Source organism: Mucor mucedo, assembly GCF_025094135.1.
Source record: "Mucor mucedo strain NRRL 3635 chromosome Unknown EV154scaffold_206, whole genome shotgun sequence".
In the NCBI taxonomy this organism is placed as follows: Eukaryota; Fungi; Mucoromycota; class Mucoromycetes; order Mucorales; family Mucoraceae; genus Mucor; species Mucor mucedo.
Window position 1 is genome coordinate 9765 of NW_026252490.1, and position 22637 is coordinate 32401.

General features: G+C 36.7%; 4 protein-coding genes across 4 annotated transcripts; 1 reads left to right on the forward strand and 3 right to left on the reverse strand.

Annotated features, from left to right (window-relative positions):
- Nucleotides 1-1302: 1302 nt before the first annotated feature.
- Nucleotides 1303-3226, reverse strand: EV154DRAFT_487835 (uncharacterized protein; the record flags this gene model as incomplete). The annotated part of the gene is made up of 6 exons (XM_051599021.1): nucleotides 1303-1365; nucleotides 2068-2168; nucleotides 2273-2508; nucleotides 2572-2592; nucleotides 2884-2926; nucleotides 3187-3226. 6 exons carry the CDS (start codon nucleotides 3224-3226, stop codon nucleotides 1303-1305), a joined length of 504 nt encoding a protein of 167 aa, XP_051451087.1.
- A 761-nt stretch (nucleotides 3227-3987) lies between these two features.
- EV154DRAFT_487836 (uncharacterized protein) lies at nucleotides 3988-5077 on the forward strand (the record flags this gene model as incomplete). The annotated part of the gene is made up of 2 exons (XM_051599022.1): nucleotides 3988-4096; nucleotides 4233-5077. 2 exons carry the CDS (start codon nucleotides 3988-3990, stop codon nucleotides 5075-5077), a joined length of 954 nt encoding a protein of 317 aa, XP_051451088.1.
- A 12045-nt stretch (nucleotides 5078-17122) lies between these two features.
- EV154DRAFT_607610 (uncharacterized protein) lies at nucleotides 17123-17837 on the reverse strand (the record flags this gene model as incomplete). Its single annotated transcript, XM_051607623.1, has 3 exons — nucleotides 17123-17275; nucleotides 17346-17434; nucleotides 17805-17837. The coding sequence occupies 3 exons, from the start codon at nucleotides 17835-17837 to the stop codon at nucleotides 17218-17220; spliced, it is 180 nt and encodes a 59-aa protein (XP_051451089.1). The 3' UTR covers nucleotides 17123-17217.
- A 3117-nt stretch (nucleotides 17838-20954) lies between these two features.
- EV154DRAFT_487840 (uncharacterized protein) lies at nucleotides 20955-21683 on the reverse strand (the record flags this gene model as incomplete). Its single annotated transcript, XM_051599023.1, has 3 exons — nucleotides 20955-21316; nucleotides 21340-21363; nucleotides 21431-21683. 3 exons carry the CDS (start codon nucleotides 21681-21683, stop codon nucleotides 20955-20957), a joined length of 639 nt encoding a protein of 212 aa, XP_051451090.1.
- Nucleotides 21684-22637: the final 954 nt, after the last annotated feature.

A 22637-nucleotide genomic window follows, 5' to 3' on the forward strand; every position in this document is an offset into this window, starting at 1 on the left:
TAAGAAAAGACTTTCTCTTGATATGAACACCTTGAAAATGGTCAAAAAATTCGCGTTCCAGCAAAAATTTATTAGACCACCTGATACATGTCATAGCCCGATAACCAACGTTATTATCATGCCCAAACTGTTTTGCCGCATTGCGTGTGTTGCGGATATCATAGATATAATAATAAAGTTAATTGTCACATAACATTAAGGATAGATAATAAATTTAAAGTTAATCATGAATCACACATTACCCCGCTTGTTCTCATCCTACCGTTGGAGTCTGTATGTGGTATTTGACAAAATATTACATAGAAAAGTAATAAGATAAAAGTATAATTTTATTAGGGGTAAAAATAGACTTAAAGAACTCTGCTGCTATGAAATAATTGATCCTTTTTATATTGCGCAACTCTCCTGAGCTTTAATGATGAGTCAACCTTTCTGGTTTTGGAATAGATCTATACTTTGTTTCCCGCCTTGGGTTAAATAGATACTACTCGTTAGAATTGTTTCCAGATAACGTTGTCCCATATCAGTGGATCGGGAGCATGAGTATTCTAATACAGCTTTAGAATTACGAGACACTTATTCATCAGATCATGCAACGGTTACTGTAAAAGATGCATACTTGTTTGTCAAGCGTAATTGGCAATAGAACAAAATAGTTGATCATTTATTCAATATCATTGTAACGAATAAATTACGAACCCAAATATAAAATGTCTTATCGATATTTGTATATTTGGTTGTAGAAGCTACAGGTATTCATTAATTCATACACTATTTCTTTATACTCTTTATCAGCAGTATAATTATATCAATATATAAGTAAATGAACCATTTATATTAATAGCTGTTCTATTCTCTCTCTGGGTAGCTAATCCATTGAAAGAACTATTTATATTAAGTTTCTCTTTCTTATAATTCTTGATTGATTAAAGAAGTTTCTCTTCCCGATCGGTGATATCGTAGCTCAGTGGTATAGCATTCTGTATCCAACTGTCATTCGTATATCGTATTTAGGCCAATCAAGCAATATTTAATATAGAAGTATGTACTCGAAGTAGGAGAAGTTGTATAGTGTGGTAAAACACATAATATATAACTACGTAAACTACATAAATAATAACGGCTACAGCCAATAATAAATATACACAATTGCATAACAAAGCATACAACCAATAAAATACATAATACCATTTCAGATAAGGATATGACAGTAAAATATCCTTATCACCATTCTACCATTAGTCATAGACAGGGACAGAATTTCTATAATAAGGAAATAGAAAAAGAAAACTCTGTGTTACCTCACAGAGTATCTTCAAATCCAAATATACCTGCTGTAATCATAAAAGATAGACAGCCATTTTTCTGTGTAACATACACAGAATATAGTTTCTCAAGCATAAGATAGTGATAAGCACAGTAACAGCTTATCACAATTATAAATCATTACCGTCTAACAATTCATATAAATAGGACAATTTCTAGATAGATAGTTTTCCTTTAGTTTATTTTTAACCTTTAACCTGGAATAAAACCACACTGGATATTTAACTTATTCCCTGTTTTTATTTTTCTGTGTAAACTAATCCCGTTTACCACATATAGCAGTATACAAGCGTATGCTGATATGCAACATCAAAGGTTGTTTTAATTTCATAGTTTATTTATTTAAACGATTTGCTTAATTATTCTTAAGTGAATCGTACCCAAATACGACAACCATCGTAATCATTGGTCCAGATCTTTACATTCAGGATTTTGTCTGTAACACCAAAGTTACTATTAGTCGTGGAGCTTCCCTGGGGTTTAGGGGTAGCTGCAGACAGACGTGGAATTGTTTCCGGCTCCTCAGTTTGTTGAGGCTATGCTGAATGTCGACAGGTGTTCGGTTCATTTTTAAAATTTATGAGATATTTAAGATGAAATAAAAGACAATCTCCAACGTTATTTGTATATAACACTCATCATCATATCGGGAGCCAAAAATTTTACTTTGTAATGACATTGGACAACGAAAAAATTTTGCTGGAACCTGGAGGCTCCATTTTATTGGAGCGTGGCTGTTACCTTTCCATGGAGCGAATTAACGCCAAATATAAAACCAAGAGGCGACCGATCAGCTTGTGCAGAAATCTGGCTATATACTGGTCGCAATACAAAAGAGTGTTCTTGTTATAATACTGTAAGAGCATAACAGTATTATAAGACCAGTATACTTAACTAACACCTCCCTTGCTGGTGTTACAAATTACGGAGGATGTTATCTCAGTACCTCTTGTTGGTTGTCCACTGGTCACATCGCACATCACGGCAAGGAATTCAACGAACTTGCCAACATCCCGAAGCCATTTGGAATATAAAGTTACGTTAATTGTTCTGCTATCAAGATTTTGGTATTGTTGACGCAATGTTGGTGATGACAGAATGTGACGGAGAACATAGGTTGATGTTTTGATATCCACCAAAGTATTATTCTCAGAGTCAATGATGAACGAATATCCAGGACGGCTGTTGTTGAGCAGGTCAACATAACGGGTGTTTTCAGGGTTGATAGCATTACAAGCATTTTACCTTTGTAATGTTTGCCACAGTCTTTCACGATTTCAACAATTTCAATATAATAAAACTATCCTAAAAATAAATTTAACAATTTGTGATTGTTGTGCCAAACGTTCAAAGAATGTAAAAACAGAATTATCCGGCCAATATAGTATTGTATAAGCCGCTATTCGCAAGCAAAATATTTATTACGAGTACCTGGGTCTGGATGCGACCATTAAAACGTGAAAATTGATGACTAAAATTTACAACCGTATTATTCGGCTACACTCCAAAATCTACTTTACCTGTTTATGTTTTTGGCATTCGTGGCTTTATATCTACTTCGGTTCCAGTACGACTGTAACAAATAGTGCGATAAATGCATCTAAATAACTTCAATTAAATACAGTTAATTTTTAAATATCTCGGATATTTTGTGCTCCAACCAAGATCGGAACTAAAAATTCATTTTATCACCACAATATTACAGACTTATGGATTTGTGAACCTGTCAATCAGGTCTAGATGGAACTATTTTATTTTGGCAGGGACTAAAAACAATTTTTCCGAAATCAGAAAATCTATTATAAAGCCGCTTTTAAATAAGAAACAAATTACACATTTAGTAGCTATTTTTAAATTGACTTTTGAAAGGAAATAGTAATAGCGTAAACATTCCAAACATTATTTATGCATGATAAAATAATAATCTTGTTTTTACAGGACGTATAAATATTATTCGTAAGGATCCACAAGCATTAGCAAATGATATAACAAGGGTGATATGTTTACTCTGGGTTTATTCCTATAATCTGTCACGTATCTAACACCCTGTGCTGTTTATTTAGAATAAACATAAACCTATCACCAGGTTGACCCTCTAAACAAAATATAACGTCACGACAAAAATTGCGGGTATTGCGTGAGGCATTGTCATTATTTATATCGCTATTCTTTTTCAATTTGTTAATTCATCGTAGTTTAGGTTCACCTTTTACGTAGTCTATACCTTTTTTTCATAACAATGTATAAAGCTCAAATAAAACTATAATAAAAAACCACATCTTAAATAATAAAAGTGCACGGTGGTAGAGTTTCTTTCAAGACAGTAACTTGCCTGAGAACAAATGTAACAATTTGAGATTTTTGTTATAAATATGCGAAGAATGTTTTAGAAAAATTAAATTTATGTAAAGTATACAAGGTAGGACTATTGTTAAAACTATTATGGTCATCGCATTTGTTCGTATCTTATCTATCCAGTGTATTAATGACCAGCAAAAAAAATAGATGTTGATATGACGTGTTATGCTGACAATGATTTATGAAGACAGACAAAACTATTTTCAAATATGTTTTTTATACGGGCGTCTACTTATTAAAACATAATGTATAACAATTGCAATTTAATCAACGTTGCCATATATTCCATAGAAAAATTTAAGTATGACATTAAGAAAGACTTGTGGTTTCAGTAACACTATGATAAAACCAGGTTTGTTCAATGTAATTTCAAATACCTGCCCAATGATTATTAAGAAAAAACCGGTGACAGGTTAGTATGTTATATTAGGATTGGTTTAAACAGATACGGTCTAGCAACACCACTAGACTTTGAGAGTGCAGCCAGCTGTGGTATTTGCCAAGCAGCTTTAAACTAATTGTTGACGAACTCAATCAAATTCCTGCAGCCACGAAGCGAGTCGTTGAGGACGCTAATAATGAAAATGACTTGGGTGCGTTGAAGTTTTCTACTGCTGTTGCCTTGGATCCTGTTCCATCCCTGCCAACAAGAAGTGGCATTAATGAGCCAGTGATTTTCACCTTCGAATCAGATGATGTGGACATCAGCTCGGTGATGCTCACTTTAGCCAATGTAATTCCAATTAATGGCTACCCTGGTTTGGACTGCCTGGTGCAGAATGATTTTGTTGAGGCCTCTGTGTACAGACATTTGCGAAAGCAAAAAAACTTTGCCGTCGTCGCTGGCATTTTTTTGGTGTCTCGTTTTTCGAGCATTTCCGTCCGGCTCTTTGTTGAGCTTTTCCTAACAGAGCTTGTGTGCTGCTACAGTGGATGGTCAGGACGTGGTGAAGATCTTTCCCAAAAAGATATATACGGCCTGGGCCATCGGGTTTTTCTTCCTGGTTTTGTTGTCGAGTCTCTTGTGATGAATACATACGAGATGAGACTTTCGGAGGCGACATTGCGAAATGTAGACAAGTGGCTTTTGCCATCTGTGGAAACAATTTGGGAAACCGACGAAGTGGCATTTGAGGAGTTGGCCTATTTTTGTCGGTCATCTCCTTGGAAGAAAATATGCACTCGTGCGTATTTTCTTCTCATGGTCAAATCCCTTGATCCTGAGCATCCCGAGTATGCCTCCAGAAGGCTGGAACTTGCCACATTTCGTCGGGAAGTTATCCAACTTCTCGTGAGAAAATACGAGATTTTAACCTTGATGGCCAAGGATAAGCTTTGGCGTGTAAGAGACTCGAGACTTCAGTTTGTTTTAATCGACACTAACCTGCAATAATTTGTTTTTTCTCTTTACTTCTCCTCTGCCTTTTATATGCTTCTCTCTCCTTATGCTTTATGATATTTTCCACCTTCATATTTTCCTTCTTTTTAATAACCTTTCTATATGCTTTTTGTACTATACCTTTTGCTTTTATATGCCCTTACATTCTTTCTTACTATAAACCATATGCCCTTACATTATTTTTACTATCAATCCTATGCCCTTTCCTTAAACTCCAGCATGCATTTCCAATAATAAAAAATCCCCATGCCCCATGTTGTGTGTGGGTGTGTGTATGTGAGAAAAAGACGGAACATGTATAAAAGATATTTATATATATATATATATTTAAGCTTTTCTTGCTTGTTTTGTCGGCCTGTCGGTAATGGTTGTTGTAATAAAAGAATACTGAGCGTTCCTGTCTGTTGTTCTGCCTTTAGTTCTATTCCATTTGGAGTTGGCTTGAATATCTGGGAAAAGAGTAACATACCGAAACATATTATCACGAAACAAGTGATGGACGGCTTCAGCTTCTGCACGAAAATTTGTTTAACTAAAAGTTACATGACAATCATGTAAGAAGTTCTTGAATACACAATCACTGCTATTTTGGACTTGTTTCGAATAATTTTCACAATGTGATTCAGGTTGTGATAATTGCGTATATAAAAGTATATGTCTATAGTTTTTTTGTCAGAATAAAAAATAAGACAATTTATCCCTTTATTTTAAGTTGGAGAGTTTGTCATATATAAAATTAGAGGTCCTTTTAAATACGAATTATTACTTCAGGTAAATTCTCTGCTTATTTTTAATTAAGGGTTTACACGAGATAGTGATACCTTAACTTGAGATAGAAATCAATGACAATGTATGATGGAGTTTATTACTTCTGTTACGTTGGTTCTGTCGTATTTGGGTATGATTTATTTGAGAATAAACAAATAAATCGAATAAAATAAAAACATGGAATAAAAACATCCTTTAATATTGAGTAACAGCATACACCTGTATACTGCTGCACAACGACTCCTACTATGAGTACATATTTCTATATAAATAGATTGCATGATTGGCTTAAAATCGATATACGAATGACAGTTGGATGTAGAATTCTATACCACTGAGTTACGATATCTCCGATCGGGAAGAGACGCTTCTCCGATCAAATCAAGAAATATAAGAAAGAGAAACTTAGTATTAATAGTTCTCTCAATGGATTAGCTACCCATAGAGAGAATAGATCAGCTATTTCTATAAATGGTTCATTTACTTATATATTGATAAACACAACTTATACGACTGTAAGTGTATAAGAGAAGTAGTGCATGGAATATTTGGATGCCTATTTTCTACAACTAAATATACAAACATCGATAAGATCTTCTATATATTAGGATCACAGATTTACCCATGTCTTAGATAAAAATAATCAACAGAATGGATAAATGATCAGACATAACTACAAGTTCTACCACAGCCAATTAAACTCAAAAACCTTATGCATCTTTTAACTAGCCACCGTTACACAATATCTTACTGGAATTCCGTATGTTAAACAGAACAATAAGAGTGTCCCAGATCGGTTGATTCAGGGCGGCGTTATTTGAAATCAATTCTAACGAGTAGAATTCATTGAATGTGAGGCGGGAAACTGAGTATAGATTTATTACAAGACCAGAAAGGTTGACTCAACACAAGTACCAGGGGAAGTTGTTCAATATAAAAAGGATCAATAATTTCATCGCAGCAGAGTTCTTTTAGTCTATTTTTACCTCTAATAAAAATATACTTTTTTCTCATTACTTTTTCATTGTAATATTTTTGTCAAATACCACAGCATCCCCAGCAGTGGCCCTTAAAAAACGGTTATATAAAAGTACGGTTAAATAAAAGTTTTAAATCAACCCCAGCAGTTGACAAAAAAAAGTAAAAACTGACTTTAAAAGCTTAATTGTATGTGTCTGAAAAAAAAAAGTTTTCTTTTTACTCATCTTAAAGACTTTTTAACATGGAGAATTACTCAGCCCTCGCAATGGCAATTATGCAAAAGCGTAGAATAGACACTGCTGTTCAGTTAATTAAAATTGAAATGTGTTTAGACGAAATGAAGAGAAAGTCAAAGACAGGTGGCTCTGTCAAGGGACGTAGAGTCATTAATAGGGATAGTGAGGCAGGCTATCAGCTTCTTATGAACGATTACTTGGCCGAGAGACCAGTTTACGGTAAAAAGGAGTTTCGTCGTCGATTCCCAATGCGTAAAGGCCTTTTTATGAGAATTGTGGAAGCTGTCACCGAGCATGATCCATACTTCCAAAGAAAGCCCAATGCTGCTGGAAAATTGGGTCTTTATCCTTTGCAGAAAGCTACTGCTGCTCTCCGACAATTTTGTTACGGTTTTAGTGCTGATGCAGTAGATGAGTACTTGAGATTGGGCGAAAGTACTGCAATGGAGAGCCTCAAGAAATGCTGTGCTGCAGTCGTTCATGTTTTCGGTGAGGAATATCTGAGAAAGCCCAACGTGGAAGATACGGAAAGACTGTTGGAGCAGAACAAGAAACGTGGATTCCCTGGTATGCTGGGATCAATTGATTGCATGCACTGGGCATGGAAAAACTGCCCAACAGCATATCATGGGCAGTATACAGGCAAAGACAAGAAGCCAACAATCATTCTTGAGGCTGTGGCATCCTACGATTTGTGGATCTGGCATGCCAATTTTGGTTTGCCTGGCTCGCTCAATGATATAAATGTTCTTAACAGATCGGATATCTTTGATAGATATACGGAAGGAAGCGGTCCCGATGTCAAGTTTAACATTGGTGACGAAGAGTTCAATTTGGGGTATTATCTTGGTGACGGGATATACCCCAATTATGCGAACATTGTGAAGACGTATTCCGTCCCTAGACCTGGTGCCGAAGCTGTAAGTCTTGTTTTTACTAGCAATACTTAGTATTTGGGTTATTAATCGACTCTTCCTCTTAAATAGAACTTTGCCAAGACACAAGAAGTATGTCGAAAGGATGTGGAGAGTGCTTTTGGTGTGTTGCAGGCTCGATTTGCCATTATTAGTAATCCTGCAAGTCTATGGAAAAATGGTGATCTTGATACCATCATGAAGGCATGTATCATCATACACAACATGATTGCTGAGGATGAGCGCGACGAAAGCGAAATGGGATCGTACAGATACCATAAAACGCATTCTGCCAATCCTGCTGAGACTGCTGACATATCTCGTGATGGTTCACATTATAGCTTCAGTAGCTTTTTGGAACGTCATGGTCATAGCATAGACTCATCTGAGCACTTCAGATTGAAAGCTGCCCTGGTCTCCCATCTTTGTCACATAAAAGGATTTGGAAGCCCCTCAAACTAAAATAAAAAATCACATTATAAAATTAAATAAAATCGATTAAAAAAGAAAAACAAAAGATTTATTGTTCTCTGGAAGTCTTGCCTTTCTTGATCGTTCTAAGGCTTCCTCACGATTAAGTTTATAATAAAGTAATGCCGTCTCGTTACCCTCAAAATCCTTCAAGTTAATCTTGAACAAGGCGTCATCTTTTTCTCGTTCACGTTGCTCGCGATCTTCTCCCACTTGACGAAGTTGGATCTCACGGGCTTGATCCATCTGTTCAAGGATCTTCTTAAAGTCCTCTTCTCCTTGGGATTGGATCTTGTCCAATCCATCCAAAATCCCTTTGTACTTCGTGCCCAATCGGCATCGTTCTTGCTCTTTTTACGTCCAATAGGACGCACTGCGACTTATTCGTCACTCATGGCATCCTCATCGTCATCAACTGCTGCCGGCATATCAGCATGGCTACGTGGAGCTGAAGAGATAGCCACTTTACTCTTCACGACCTTTTGCTTCTTCGCCTTAATTTTGCGATCTCTGCACTTTAACTCACTTTTCCACTCAGGGGCACCATTAAGCTCCTGAAAGCACGGGAAGCATTTGAATGGAACCTGGTTCTTTCGCTCAAAAATCTTGAAGCTATTGCCCATCTATTTATAAAAATGTTTGCTCTAGATTATAATATTTTTAAAACAAATCTAATCATAATTGTTACCTCGTCAGCGGCAACCTTACCACCTGGCTTACGTCGCTCAATTGCAGCGACGACACGACAAAGCTTGCTGACCAAAGCAGAAACAACTCTCCAGTGGTCTTTCAAACTTTTTTCCGTTCTTTCTGGCCAGGCCTGGTCGCCGGCAGCCTTAAAGTCGGAAAGATCACACTTCCAAAAAGCAGATGATTTAACCGAATTTCCTTCGATAGGTCTTTCCGAGACGGCCACCCAAGACTTACACATCTGGACGTCTTGAGCAGTCGTCCAAGCATGACGCTGCTTAGGCGCAAAGGAAAGAGCTTCGCTTTGCTCCTCGACATCACTCTCATCGCTGTCATTGTCACAGGAGTAGTCCATGACGTTGGTGTTGTCATCGTCATTGACCAACTGTTCATTGTCAACATTGAGGTTGTCAAGAACCATATCCAAGTTAGTTTGGTCGTTGTCAGAGTCGTACATATTGTTTATTTCTTCGAGTTAATTTTTTTAAAAAGGGGTAATTTTTTTATTATCAAAGACGAATTTTTTTGGACTTTAAAAAATCTGTTACTTAAGCGAAATTTTAAAGTTTTTTTTAAATTTCGGTCCGATAAAACAACTTTAAGCCCACTGCTGGTGGTGAACAAATTACTATTTTGCTCTTATATAACCGAAAAACAGATTTTAAGCGCCACTGCTGGGGATGCTCTAAGGAAGTAGCGTCTATTGATGAAGATACCGAGATTTCTGAGGGTTGTAAGATTCCTCAACCTGTTGCTAAGCCCTTTAGTAAGTTTGCTCCTTCTGTAGAGGAAGTTAAGAGAGAGGCAACGATCTCGAACCTAGCTTTGCAGTTGGAAAAGTTAGCTTCCGACGTTGTCATGCTCAACGATAAAAAGTTGAAGCTTTTTGATGAAGGAATCTTTAATTCAAGTGATCCTCGAATGGTCGAGATCATTCATATTTTGAAGTTTGTTGAGGAGTCTCAACCTCCTATTGTAAAGCAGCTCGAGTATCTTGCTCGTTCTGTTATTAGTGTTGACAGTGGTTCTTCCGATGAGCTGAGCAGTGCCAAAACGCTTTACTCACGCCTCTGATTCCCGTCTTCAATGTGAATCCTGCTGCCAGCGTTTTAAACAACAATGGTTCTGCAGTTAGTAGTGGTGTGGTTGCTGCTGATGAATTTCCCTTGACCAGCTATTTGTTGCTCTTTGAGAGAGTTCTCGCCAATCATGCTGTGGATGTCAAAAAACATTGGCTCCACTTTTTGGAAATTCCGTTTGACAAATCGCCCAAGTATATTACTTGGTTTAAGATTACTCTTAAGGATTCGGGGTATTCTTGGAAGGATGCTAAAGTGGTTTTGGAGCAACGATTTGACATGGCTTCTTAGTCCAGTGTTGAAGAGTTGGCTCAGAAGTTACTAAACTTCGAAATGCAAGTTGGTGAATCGTTCATTCTTTGTTTGGAACGTTTCCGTACGTTAGTTATTGAGACCAAGCTCAATTATGAGAATAATGTAGTTTTAGTCTACATGTTTTTGAACTGTTTGCCTGACGCTGTCGAGGAAAAAGTTAAGGGTGTTCTTCGTGTCCATCAGCAGAAAGTAATTTCTGAAGCCCGAACTTTCTCTGGAAGCATAACAAAAGGTTCACTATGCCCCTGCCAGTTGGGCAGTTTTCGAAAAGACAGTGTCCATCTATGTCGCTGCAATTGAAACCTTGTTGTCTGCTGACAATCAAAAAAGATCAGTCAACAAGAAAAATAAAATTTCTGGTTTGGAAAACCAATCTTCGTCTTCGTCCTCTTCGTCCGCTCCCTCTTCGTCGTCTTCATCTTCTTCGTCTCCTTCGTCCTCTTCGTCTTCGTCCTTTTCGTACATGTCCCCCTCTGAACATGAAAGATCGAAAAAAGCTGGGTTATGTACCTATTGTAAGATCTATGTGTCGTATTTGGGTACGATTCACTTAAGAATAATTAAGCAAATCGTTTAAATAAATAAACTATGAAATTAAAACAACCTTTGATGTTGCATATCAGCATACGCTTGTATACTGCTACAGAACGTCTCCTACTTCGAGTATATACTTCTATATTAAATATTGCATGATTGGCCTAAATACGATATATGAATGACAGTTGGATACAGAATGCTATACCTCTTAGCTACGATATCACCGATCGAGAAGAGAAACGTCTTTGATCAAACAAAAATTATAAGAAAGAGAAACTTAATATTAATAGTTCTTTCAATGGATTAGCTACCCAGAGAGAGAATAGAACAGCTATTAATATAAATGGTTCATTTACTTATATATTGATATAGTTATACTGCTGATAAAGAGTATAAAGAAATAGTGTATGAATTAATGAATACCTAGCTTCTACAACCAAATAGACAAATATCGATAAGACATTTTATATTTGGGATCCTAATTTATTCATTACAAAGATAGTGAATAAATGATCAACTATTATATTCTATTGCCAATTACACTTGACAAACAAGTATGCATCTTTTACAGTAACCGTTGCATGATCTGTTAAATAAGTGTCTCGTAATACTAAAGATTTATTAGAATACTCATGCTCCCAATCCACTGATATGGGACAACGTCATCTGGAAACAATTCTAACGAGTAGTATCCATTTAATCCAAGGAGGGAAACAAAGTATAGATCTATTCCAAAACCAGAAAGGTTGACTCATCATTAAAACTCAGGAGAGTTGTGCAATATAAAAATGATCAATTATTTCATAGCAGCAGAGTTCTTTTAGTCTATTTTCACATCCAATAAAGATATACTTTTTTCTCATTACTTTTTCATTGTAATATTGTTGTCAAATACCACATATACAATCACAAACCTAACTAAAAAGGTTAAAGTTATATCAAACCCTGCTATACACCATTGAAATATAAATAAACATTCCAATAAAACGTGCTTTACTGCCAATAATAACGACGAATAAGAAAATGTGAGCCTACCAAATATAAAAAAATGGATCTAAAAGAAAGGTCAACGCTGTTTCCGTTTAAAAAAAATGGCAGCTGTGAACGTTTTTTTATTATAGAATATCATAACTACCACTTTTACAAGCCAGGAAAATGGAAGCTGTGAATGATTTGTCTTCAACAAACTAAAATAGATGCCATTTTTTACAAACCAAAAAACAGCAGGAGTGAACCTCTTGGCTTCATTTAACTGTTAAAGGTGCCATTTTTGCCAGCCAAAAATATGGCAGCTGTGCCTCTTTTGTTATTATAGAATATCATATCTGCCACTTTTGCACGCCGAAAAAATGGCAGTTTTGTGAAGTAAATGGCAGATATTTGCCATTATTTCGGCCATAGTGAGTAATGAAATAATAGAGAGGGTAACAATGGTGGATCTTTAGATGCAGGAAGATCCAGAAGACAACAATTGAACAGATGGTAGTGGTTCGCGACGAAAGGAGGGTGATGGTGGTTGATATAAAGGTGATGTTTGAGGAAGGGGGGATGATTGAGGTGAAACAGTTCTTCTTCTACTAGTGGGAGGTTCTAGGTCCTCGGACATAGAAGGTCGAACATGCTCAAAAGTTGATGATGATAGATGGGAAGAGGAAGAGGAGGGCAAAGGTTTTGCTTCTGCACTGGGAGCAAGTACAGGTGGTCGAGCCGTATTATCCGTAAAGCGTTTCGTTTGAGAGGAGTAAATATGAGGTGGTCTGATTGTAGGATAATCCTGAATTATTTCATCCAAATTTTCATATATCTCATCAGGGGCGAAGCTAGATCCTCCAGTAGTAGATCGTCTGGTAAATTCTTTTTTGTAATTCTCAACAAGACTCTTTCATTTACCCTTGATAAGCTCTAACTCGCGGGGTGGAACATTGGCATGTTGAGCGTTTTCATATTAATTTTTTTCAAATTACGGTAAGTGTCGTATGGCAGATGTATTAAATCATAGAAACAATACAAATTCAATATCAGATCTCAGTAAACAGACTGGAGATCGTAATCATGGAAAGATTGTTATGAACGAATAAGAATACATAGATAAACATTTATTCAATTCAAATGCATAAACGATTGAATAGTAAATCCCGATTGGATCTACTATTAGTTTACACACAGCTTCGTAAAAGTATAAATACGAGCTCATTCAACTCTTAATAAAAGGTCATCTTTACTTTGATTATTTTTAAAGACCATTTTGATATCTACAATATTACAGTAAGCTTCTCCAGTCTCGAAGTCGCTTCCGGAACTTTCAAGAGTAGGTATGTAAATGGCATAGCATTCGATATACAACATTGTTTCTAAAGATGACCATAGTAGTCCACGTCCTCCTTGAGAACTGGGAGTGTCTCCAAATGAAAAAACGCTGAACATTGTTAGAGAAGGTAAATAAAAATATGAAGTTTTACAAGAAAAATAAAAGGAAGAATAAGCGATTGTGGATTTTTATATATTGAAGCAGTCGGGTCATCTTAGTATTTCAATATCAAATTTTTACGTCATGTCATACTTGTTTTACTTTTTTGTAATTTATAAATTGCCAAACCCCCCATAAATTTTGGCTGGTAAATTTTTTTTCAAAGTTTAAATTACTATTTTGAGCGAAATATTTTTGTTCTCAAACACTATGGCGGAAATAATGGCAACTATCTGCCATTTACTTCACAAACTGTCATTTTTTTTGGCGTGCAAAAGTAGCAGATATGATATCCTTGTTGTATTCGAGGAGTATATACACCACAGTATTGGTATACTCCGACGATTGAAGTAATTTATCATTTTTCATATTTTGACATATGTCAGCTGCTCATCTAAAATTCACGTAGCACTAAGGGGAATTTCCCTGTTACGGACTGTTATTTTTATTATCCTTGATGTACCTTGCGGGATATTGACAGCTCGGATGATTTATAATATAATCTACCCACGATGGTAGTTTTCCCGTTTACAGTTATGGTTATGTTCAATGTGTATAAAAGAACTCTTTATTTTTATATTTAATAAAATCAAGTTATTATGCAATCTGGTTAATAATTAGTCTTATAGATTATTTTCTTCGTTGTATTTTTCACTCCTATAATAACAAAAGAGGCACAGTTGCCATATTTTTGGCTGGCAAAGATGGCACCTTTAACAGTTGAATGAAGCCAAGAGGTTCACTCCTGCTGTTTTTTGGTTTTAAAAAATGGCATCCATTTTAGTTTGTTGAAGACAAATCATTCACAGCTTCCATTTTCCTGGCTTGTAAAAGTGGTAGTTACAGTAGTCGCTCGATTTAAGGGTGACCAGAAATTTCGGAAATCTCACCCTTAAATAGAAAATGCCCTTATATCGAAAATCGTGACTACTCTTAGAAAACAGTCACCAGGCGCCAGCTGCTGTTAAATTTTGAATATCTTATATAATAAATCTTTGGATACACTTTGTCAATCCTTGCATATCTTTATTTTATTCAATATGAGCAACACACGTTTACGTCTTACAATTTCCCAAAAAATTGAAATTTTAGATCAGTTTGGAATGGGAAACACCAATCAGATAGAGCTCGGAAAATGGGCACAAAAAAAGTTTGATTTAATAAAACCTCTTTCACAACAAACTGTGTCAAACATCCTCAACAATGCCGATCAGTTGTATTCTAACATTGTTGTTATCAAGAATAGCAAGAGTTTGAAGCTACGCAAGTACCCTGAACTTGACGAAGAAGTGAAAAAATTCGTGTATCATATGAATGACTGCAGCATACCAGTAAACCGTGCCTGTATCATCAAGTACGTCAAGCGCATCGCTCGTTCAAAGTACTCCATCACTGATGATATTACCTTCTCTGATGGATGGCTTTCCAAGGTCTTCAAACGTCTCGGTTTAAAATGTAGACCAACTCATGGTGAATGTGCCTCTGTGGATGTCAATTCCCAAAGCATTCAAGATCAGCTTAAAAAAATTCGGGAAGAATTGACGGATTATCCTCTTGCTGATATTATGAACTTCGACGAGACCGGATTGTACTACAATCAACCACCAAGAAGAACAATTTGCTCACAACCACTTGGTGGGTTGAAGAAGAGTAAGACCCGTGTAACTGTCGGGCTACTTTGCAATGCGGATGGTACGTACAAAGGCCATCCCATTGTAATTGGGCAATTCAAAAGCCCTCGTTGCTTCAAGGAAAACCCGAAAATGCTTTCAATGACAGCTATTGGTACCCGTCGATACGTGGAGTACCACCACTCGCCTAAAGCTTGGATGACTACCGAGATCTTCTCGGCTTATGTCAAAAAACTGGACAATGCTTTTGGTAGAGAGGGTAGAAAAGTGGCTCTTCTTTTAGACAATGCCTCAGTGCATAAGTTGAAGTTCAAGCCGGTGAACACAAAGTTGGTGTTTCTTCCTGCCAACACAACGGGTATGTTGCAAGCTCTCCATGCAGGTAGACAGAATAAACAAGGATACTGTTTTTTAAGTCGAAGTACTAATTTTATTTCACTTTATTTAGGAATTATTGCCAACTTTAAGGCTTACTTTCGCTCCCAACAGTACATGAGAAGTCTCGATTTGTTCGCCAGCAAACAGTTAGATAACTTGGATGTTTACAACATGAATCAGGTACAAGCCATGTTTTTCTTGGCCAATGCTTGTTTAAAGGTAACGCCTGAGACAATAAAGAATTGTTGGAGGCATACCAAGATCTTGGGATTTAAAGAGAACCCTGACACGTTGGCTTTGCCACCCAATGTCACCTTGCCTCTGGAAGATAACGTTGTCCAGGAGATCAACAATTCCTTGCCCGATCTTCCTGGTAATTCAGACAACGAGATCACTGATGTCAGTCAGCTGGATCTGGATTCTGACGAGATGTTTATCATCGATGATGAGGAGATCGTGATGGACGGAGAGGAGGGGATCCCAATGATACCTGAACAGGAGATATACGTCGATATCAATGATTGTAAAAAACGGTTGAGGGAAGCTTATGAGACGATTCTGGCGCTGGATGTGCCTTTGGATGACTTGGACAATCAGTTCCATAGACGTGTTAGAATGAGATTGGCTGAATCTCGTGCTGAAATAGAAAATTTGAAACAACAAGCTGATATTTGTCGCTTTTTCCAATAAAAAAATTATTTCTCCTGTCACAAAAGACTTTAAAGAATGATGATTTGTTACTGATGAATTTTTTTTTTCGACTGGGCACCAAAAAAAAAAAAAAAAAAAAAAAACCCAAATATGGTAAAAACCCGTTTGATTTCAGGGTATGGAGAATTGGGATCTCACCCTTAAATAGAATAGTGGTTTAGTGGTGTTAATGCTGGGGACGGAAGTTGTTTTTCAAAAATCCACCCTTAAATAGAAAATACCCTTAAATCGAACACCCTTAAATCGAGCGACTACTGTATAACTTTAACCTTTTTATTTAGGTTTGTGGTTGTATACATGGCAATAAGATATACCATTATAATGCTTGGGTGTTACTTTAGCTTACCTTTGACTCTCTATATACTCTATAAAGGTATTGCTAGAAAATAGTAATATTGTAATTAATTCTACATTTTATTACCAGCCTTAATTTCTGATGTCGATGATTATTTGACCGGTGGTATTCCTAAAATGTCGTCGTTTGAGTGAAAGTTACACAGAATAAATAGTCTATATGTAAGCAGTATGCTATCAATAAGAATAAAACATAACTTTTTAAAGGCTATTTACCTGTAAAGATAGAACCGTATATTGATGAGGACCATTATCTATGGAAAATGGTTATATTATACAGACGTACTTCAGTTTGATCAAAATAAAAAAAATAGGCTAAATTTTTATCTAAAAAAAAAACCCTTTAGTTTTTTATACAGATTACACGTCATTGCTTCAGTCATTGCAAACATAACCAATTCCAACATATTTGTTCACACTTTCCGTTATTTTGAAGGGGCTATATACCCTTACCATCGTTATTTGAAGGCTATTTATTTTAAAAGATAAATAAAAGTAAAAGAAAGAGAGAAAAAATTGTAAGCTAAAAGGACGCTAAAATACACACTAATAAAGAAGCTACAAAACAAGATTGGGCCAATCATGTCGACCAGACAAGACTATTATCTTCTTCTAGTTCTTTTACGTGAAGGTTCATTCGCTACCTCTGGTGGAGGAGAACTGTATAAAAATTATTTATCGCATATGAGTATACATATATCATGCATGAAAAACAATAAAAAAAACTTACAGCACGTCCGCTATGATGGGGGACTCATCGCGACCCATATCTTCGAAAGCGTCATTGATAGAGTCTGAACTATCGGGATCTTGTTGATTCTACATTTTTATACTTTGTTATTGATATTTATGTAACAAACCGCTATAAGATCTTTTACTGTTATCCTTCTTCTGTGTGTTTGGTTGTCACTTTTAAAGCTATCCCTTAACAAGCTTTTAGCACACCACACTCTCTTACACTGGTAAATTTTAAATTCCTTGTCTTTCGCAAGTTTTTCCAGGCGCAAAGTCTTTTTTTTTTAAAACAAAATAAGTAAAAAAATGGCAACTTGTTACCATTTGCTTCACAAGCGCAAACAATGATTTTTTATACCGTAACCCATCAAATTCGGATCAATATTGCATCGATGTTTTGGCATATAGCAATTTAATTTTAACTTCGAGATAGTTTCTATAACATCTAAACTACGTATTGACGGTTCCAGAAATGTTTTTGAAGCATTTTTGTTTTTTTATGATATTATGATCATTTGTATCAATCTTTTGCTCGAATCTTATTGGCTGGGGATATCGAGCAAATAAAAAAAATGGCAGCTATGTTGCCATTTAATTCACAGCTGCTGGTATGTCCGCCATAGTGAAAACGTGAAAAAAGTTTTGCTTGAGAACGGCCCTACTGTATCTGATCCCATTATTAAAAGAGACAGTCAGGGAAGGAATCCGAAAGGAGCCCAAATTTAACATAGCCAGCAAACTAAACCTCGTCGCCTCAATGGATCTCGAATGTGCTGATAACACCGCTGCCTTCACTCAAATAAAAATTAACGACAAAGTGATTCAGCACAGCTTAGTCGACTGTGGAGCATGCCAAACAATCATGTCGCAGGGAGCAATGGAGCAATTAGGACTGGAAATTGATGCTAGCTCTCCAACAATATTTATCTTTGATAACAAGACTAAACAAGCGTCGCTGGGATTGATCTACGATGTACCAGTAGCCTTAAATAACGTAACCATACCTATCAGTATGGAAGTCATCCCCAATTCGCCATCTCTTGTCCTACTAAAAAACAATTTCTTACAACGAGGAAGCCACGATCAACTTCGAGCTAATTACCCTCGCGATCACATATAAGAAGGAAACTACAACTAACCCTATCTCTATTGAAAGGCTGACCGTGTCAGAGAGTCTACTAGTCCCATCAGGCAAGTACTGGTTGAAGTATCTGGACTAGACCCACGAGGACGACGAGATGTCGGAAGTAGATTACGAGGAAGATTGCAATCGAGAGGAGGAAATCAAGAATAACAGGTTCTGTACGATAGGTGAACATTTCCAACACCAAACGATTCAACTAAAGGACGCTGACACGATCATCCCGATAACTATATCATTATCCAAACAAAAAACCCCCCGATTAATTGAAATAAAAGATGATTCTATACAGTACATATGTGTCCGTTCCACAATAATTCATCCTCAACAATCAAAAGTACGAATGATACTGACCAACAACAATGTGGAATCCATAACTATTCCTCCTTTGGCAAAGTTAGCGGATATCGTTGAAATACTCGATGAAATTGAATACTACGAGTTTGACCCCACATTCTGCAACCTTAACAAGTCTCCCAAGACCTCGAACCCAATCACCTTAAGTGAGAAAAGAACAAAATAATAGAAATAAACGAAACCGACATTGACGACTCCATTAAAGAATCGTTCTACAACCTGTTATCCTCCTATCAAGATATATTCGGTTGGATAAGGACAAAAGTGGAATGACAGACCTAATCAAACATCGTATCATTCTCACCAAAGACAAACATACAACTAATATTCGACCGTATAAAATGGCCTCAGCGGAATTCCTATCTTTAAAGAAATAGTTGAAAAAAAACCTGGATCTAGGTATTGTCCGTCCTTCAAATAGACCCTGGTCTGCCCCAATTCTCATTATGCCGAAGAAACAAAAAGACGAACAAGGCAATCAGACTTATCGACTCGTGACAGACTATCGTAAATTAAACCAAAAGACAAGAAAAGACAGCTATAGCATTCCCCGAATAGACGACATTATCGACACTATTGGTGCTAATCGACGCTTCTCAAGTCTGGAAATGACCAACGCCTTCTATGCCATTCCCATAGATCCTGAAAGTATTGAACGAATAGCCATCTCCACTCGTGCTGGTGTTTATGCCAATGGGTCTCAGCTCAAGTTCAATGATTTATCAAAGGCTAAACAATTTGGTATTCGAAAGTATCATGAACAAATGTTTGGTAGCCTACTAGGATACCTGCAATGTATTCTCGAAGAACGACGAACAACACTTGAAATATCTCGGAAAGGTGTTTGAGTGTGTTCGAAAAGCAAAACTGGTGCTGAATCCAAAAAATCGCCAATTTCTCAGAGAAAAATTAGTCTTTTTAGGTTACGTCATGGGCAAGAATGGCTTAGAAACTTCTCCCGACATCAGAAATAAAGTAAAAAGATTTTCCGACCCAATACCGTATCACAGATAAAAGGATTTATAGGTCTTTGCTCGTATTACCGAAGATTTGTAGATGGATTCGCGGCCAAAGCAAGATTTCTACATATGCTTACTCGTAACAAGTGCGGGACTAACACCTTCTGGTTACCCGAACCAACCATCGCCTTCGAACGATTGAAAGATGACATAACCAAAGCACCTGTGCTACGCCCACATGCCTTTGACAATGAATTCCTGGTTATATGCGACGCATCGTTGCATGGACTAGGGGCAGTACTGTCTCAACTACATGAAGACGGCAAGAAACACCCGGTACGTTGCATGAGCCGAGCATTGAAACCTAACGAAGAGAATTACGAAATTACAAAACTAGAATGCCTCAGTTGTGTTTGGGCTGTGAAAGAATCACGAAATTACTTGTTGGGACGAAATTCACCATCATCAGGGACCACATCAGCCTAAAAGGTCTTATGAATCAGGAACGGCCAGTTGGTGTCATCGCACGTTGGATAGCCACTCTAAACCAATATCATTAAGAAATTAAATATCGTCCTGGACGAGCTAACAATAGCGCTGACTTCCTCTCAAGATTTGGAAACTAGATATACCATTCGACAGGAATGTCTCTAAACTATCACCCGACCGTCATTGTTGGCCTAAACTATAATGACACAGTGGAAGACTTCCAAACCTCCAAAATTAAATTTTTAACTGGGATTTAAATATTTTCCCCTTTTTTTGGATTCGTGTGACCATTTTTTAACTTGATTTTAATTTAAAAATTTACAACCAAAGTTTATTGAAGGCCCCCCCTCTACCAAGGTCAAATTTTAACTTTTTTAACTTTTTATTTTTTTCTTTGGCGCTTATTCTGTTTATTACCCTCAGAAGAATGGCTTTCTTCGGCGGAATTTATCTAAGCATAAAACAATTAGGAACTTTCCCATACAAAGAATGAGTGCTTTTATCGTTCTTACCTTCGCAAGTATTTGACCAAGAATTCCCCTCATATCATTCACCTATTCCATTTATATAGTTAGATAATCTCATTCAATAATAAGTAACGCGAGATTATAAATTGTTATCTGGCTGCCCATCAGCTCCAAGCTGCTCTCCAACGATGTCAGACAACTTCCATAGACATTATTACCACCGGCACCAGGAGAGTCTTCTGAGCTCGGACCTTCCATGGTCTTGATGGCCGCAGATATTTAGTGAGCAAGAGTGTCTGTGAAATCTTGCAGATTACTTGCCTGCGCGGCCCTTGTCTTTCTTGGTATGAGTGTCGTACGAGTGACCGAACGAGGAGAGGAAGCGTGTTGATTGTCAGCAGTTGCATTCTCCACAGTCTGCTCTTCGATTGTTGGAAAGTTGTTTCCTCCCCCCCCATTGCCGTGACCACAGTCTCTGCCTCCACATCACCATCTTCGAATTCATCATCAATTCCTCCTAGCTCAGCTTCAGCCGTTTTAAGCTTGATCAACTCTTCGATTTCCCTTGCCTTTTACCCAAAGGTGCCCTACTTGGAGTACCTAGTAGATGATCAACACGTATTGTTAATAGTTGTAAAAGAGTATCATCAATTAAATCTTAACATACCTGTAGGTGACTTCGCATTTTTGAATCTCCCAAAAAGCGCCTTGAGTGACTTGGAGTCACGGTCATAGACCTGTACGGCCACTTGATTGTTTCCGGTTCCATTTTGGCTGGCATCTTCAACCATTCTCTTCTTGAAAAAAACTTGTACAAGCTCCCATTCATCAGCACCAGTAGGTAACTTATCCTGAACAGCTTCGAGTAAAACGTCTTGCTCGATGGCTGAAAATCTGTTTGATCCGATTTTGTTTCCCATTTTGTATGAATAATTGTTTTTGTTTGATGTGAATTTATAAAAGTAATTATAATAAAAGAACATGTAAATATGATATCAGCCATCTCTGAAATACTAAATGTGGTGATCCACCTACTGTTGTTACTAATCACACCATAAAACAATATTAAAATTAAATCTCACTTCATCACCCCATACATTATTACATCACAACACGAACTATTTTCTTATACATTATATCATATCCAACTACAAGCACTATTTTAGTGCTGTGTAACTTATCCATCAAACTAAATTCATAATCCGATTTCTCTTAACATATATAAATATGCAAACTGATAGTTAGAATAGAACCCTCTCAATCTTTGAATCTACTTTTTACTCTTAATAAAACTTATAAGCAGTCTCAAAGTACTTTATTGTTTTTCTCTTTTAAAATCTATTCTCAACTATCACACTAAATACTCTTGAGACAGTCCCAAACAAAGCATTCTTTCCAAAAATTAAATTGTTTCATATATTAAAACAAGAATAGAAATCGATTAAACTATAAAGATTACGTTTATTTATTCGATTCTTTTTTCATATCTCCTTTAATACAATAAACAAGTATGCCGTCAAGTAAAAAACAAAAATTCAATTTAATTACTACTACTGCTTTTTCTGCTGCTGTTATATGCCATCTGTACCATTTGAAGTTAAACTGCCGTATTGCGGACCAATCCTACATTAACTCAAGAAGCTTGCGTAAACCTTCCGAATCTGCTGCAACAGCATTAATTAATGATCGTGATCGCAAATCTTTCCTGTGCTATTTGGGATTGACCGTGGAAGCTTTCAAAAATTTGTATGAAGAGTTCAAGCTACAATATCCTAATGAGTGTCCAACTGGACGGCCTCGTTTTCTTGATGCCAAAATGGTTCTTGTTTTAGTCTTGATGTGGCTCCATAATACAATGAAGCAAGAGACGTTGG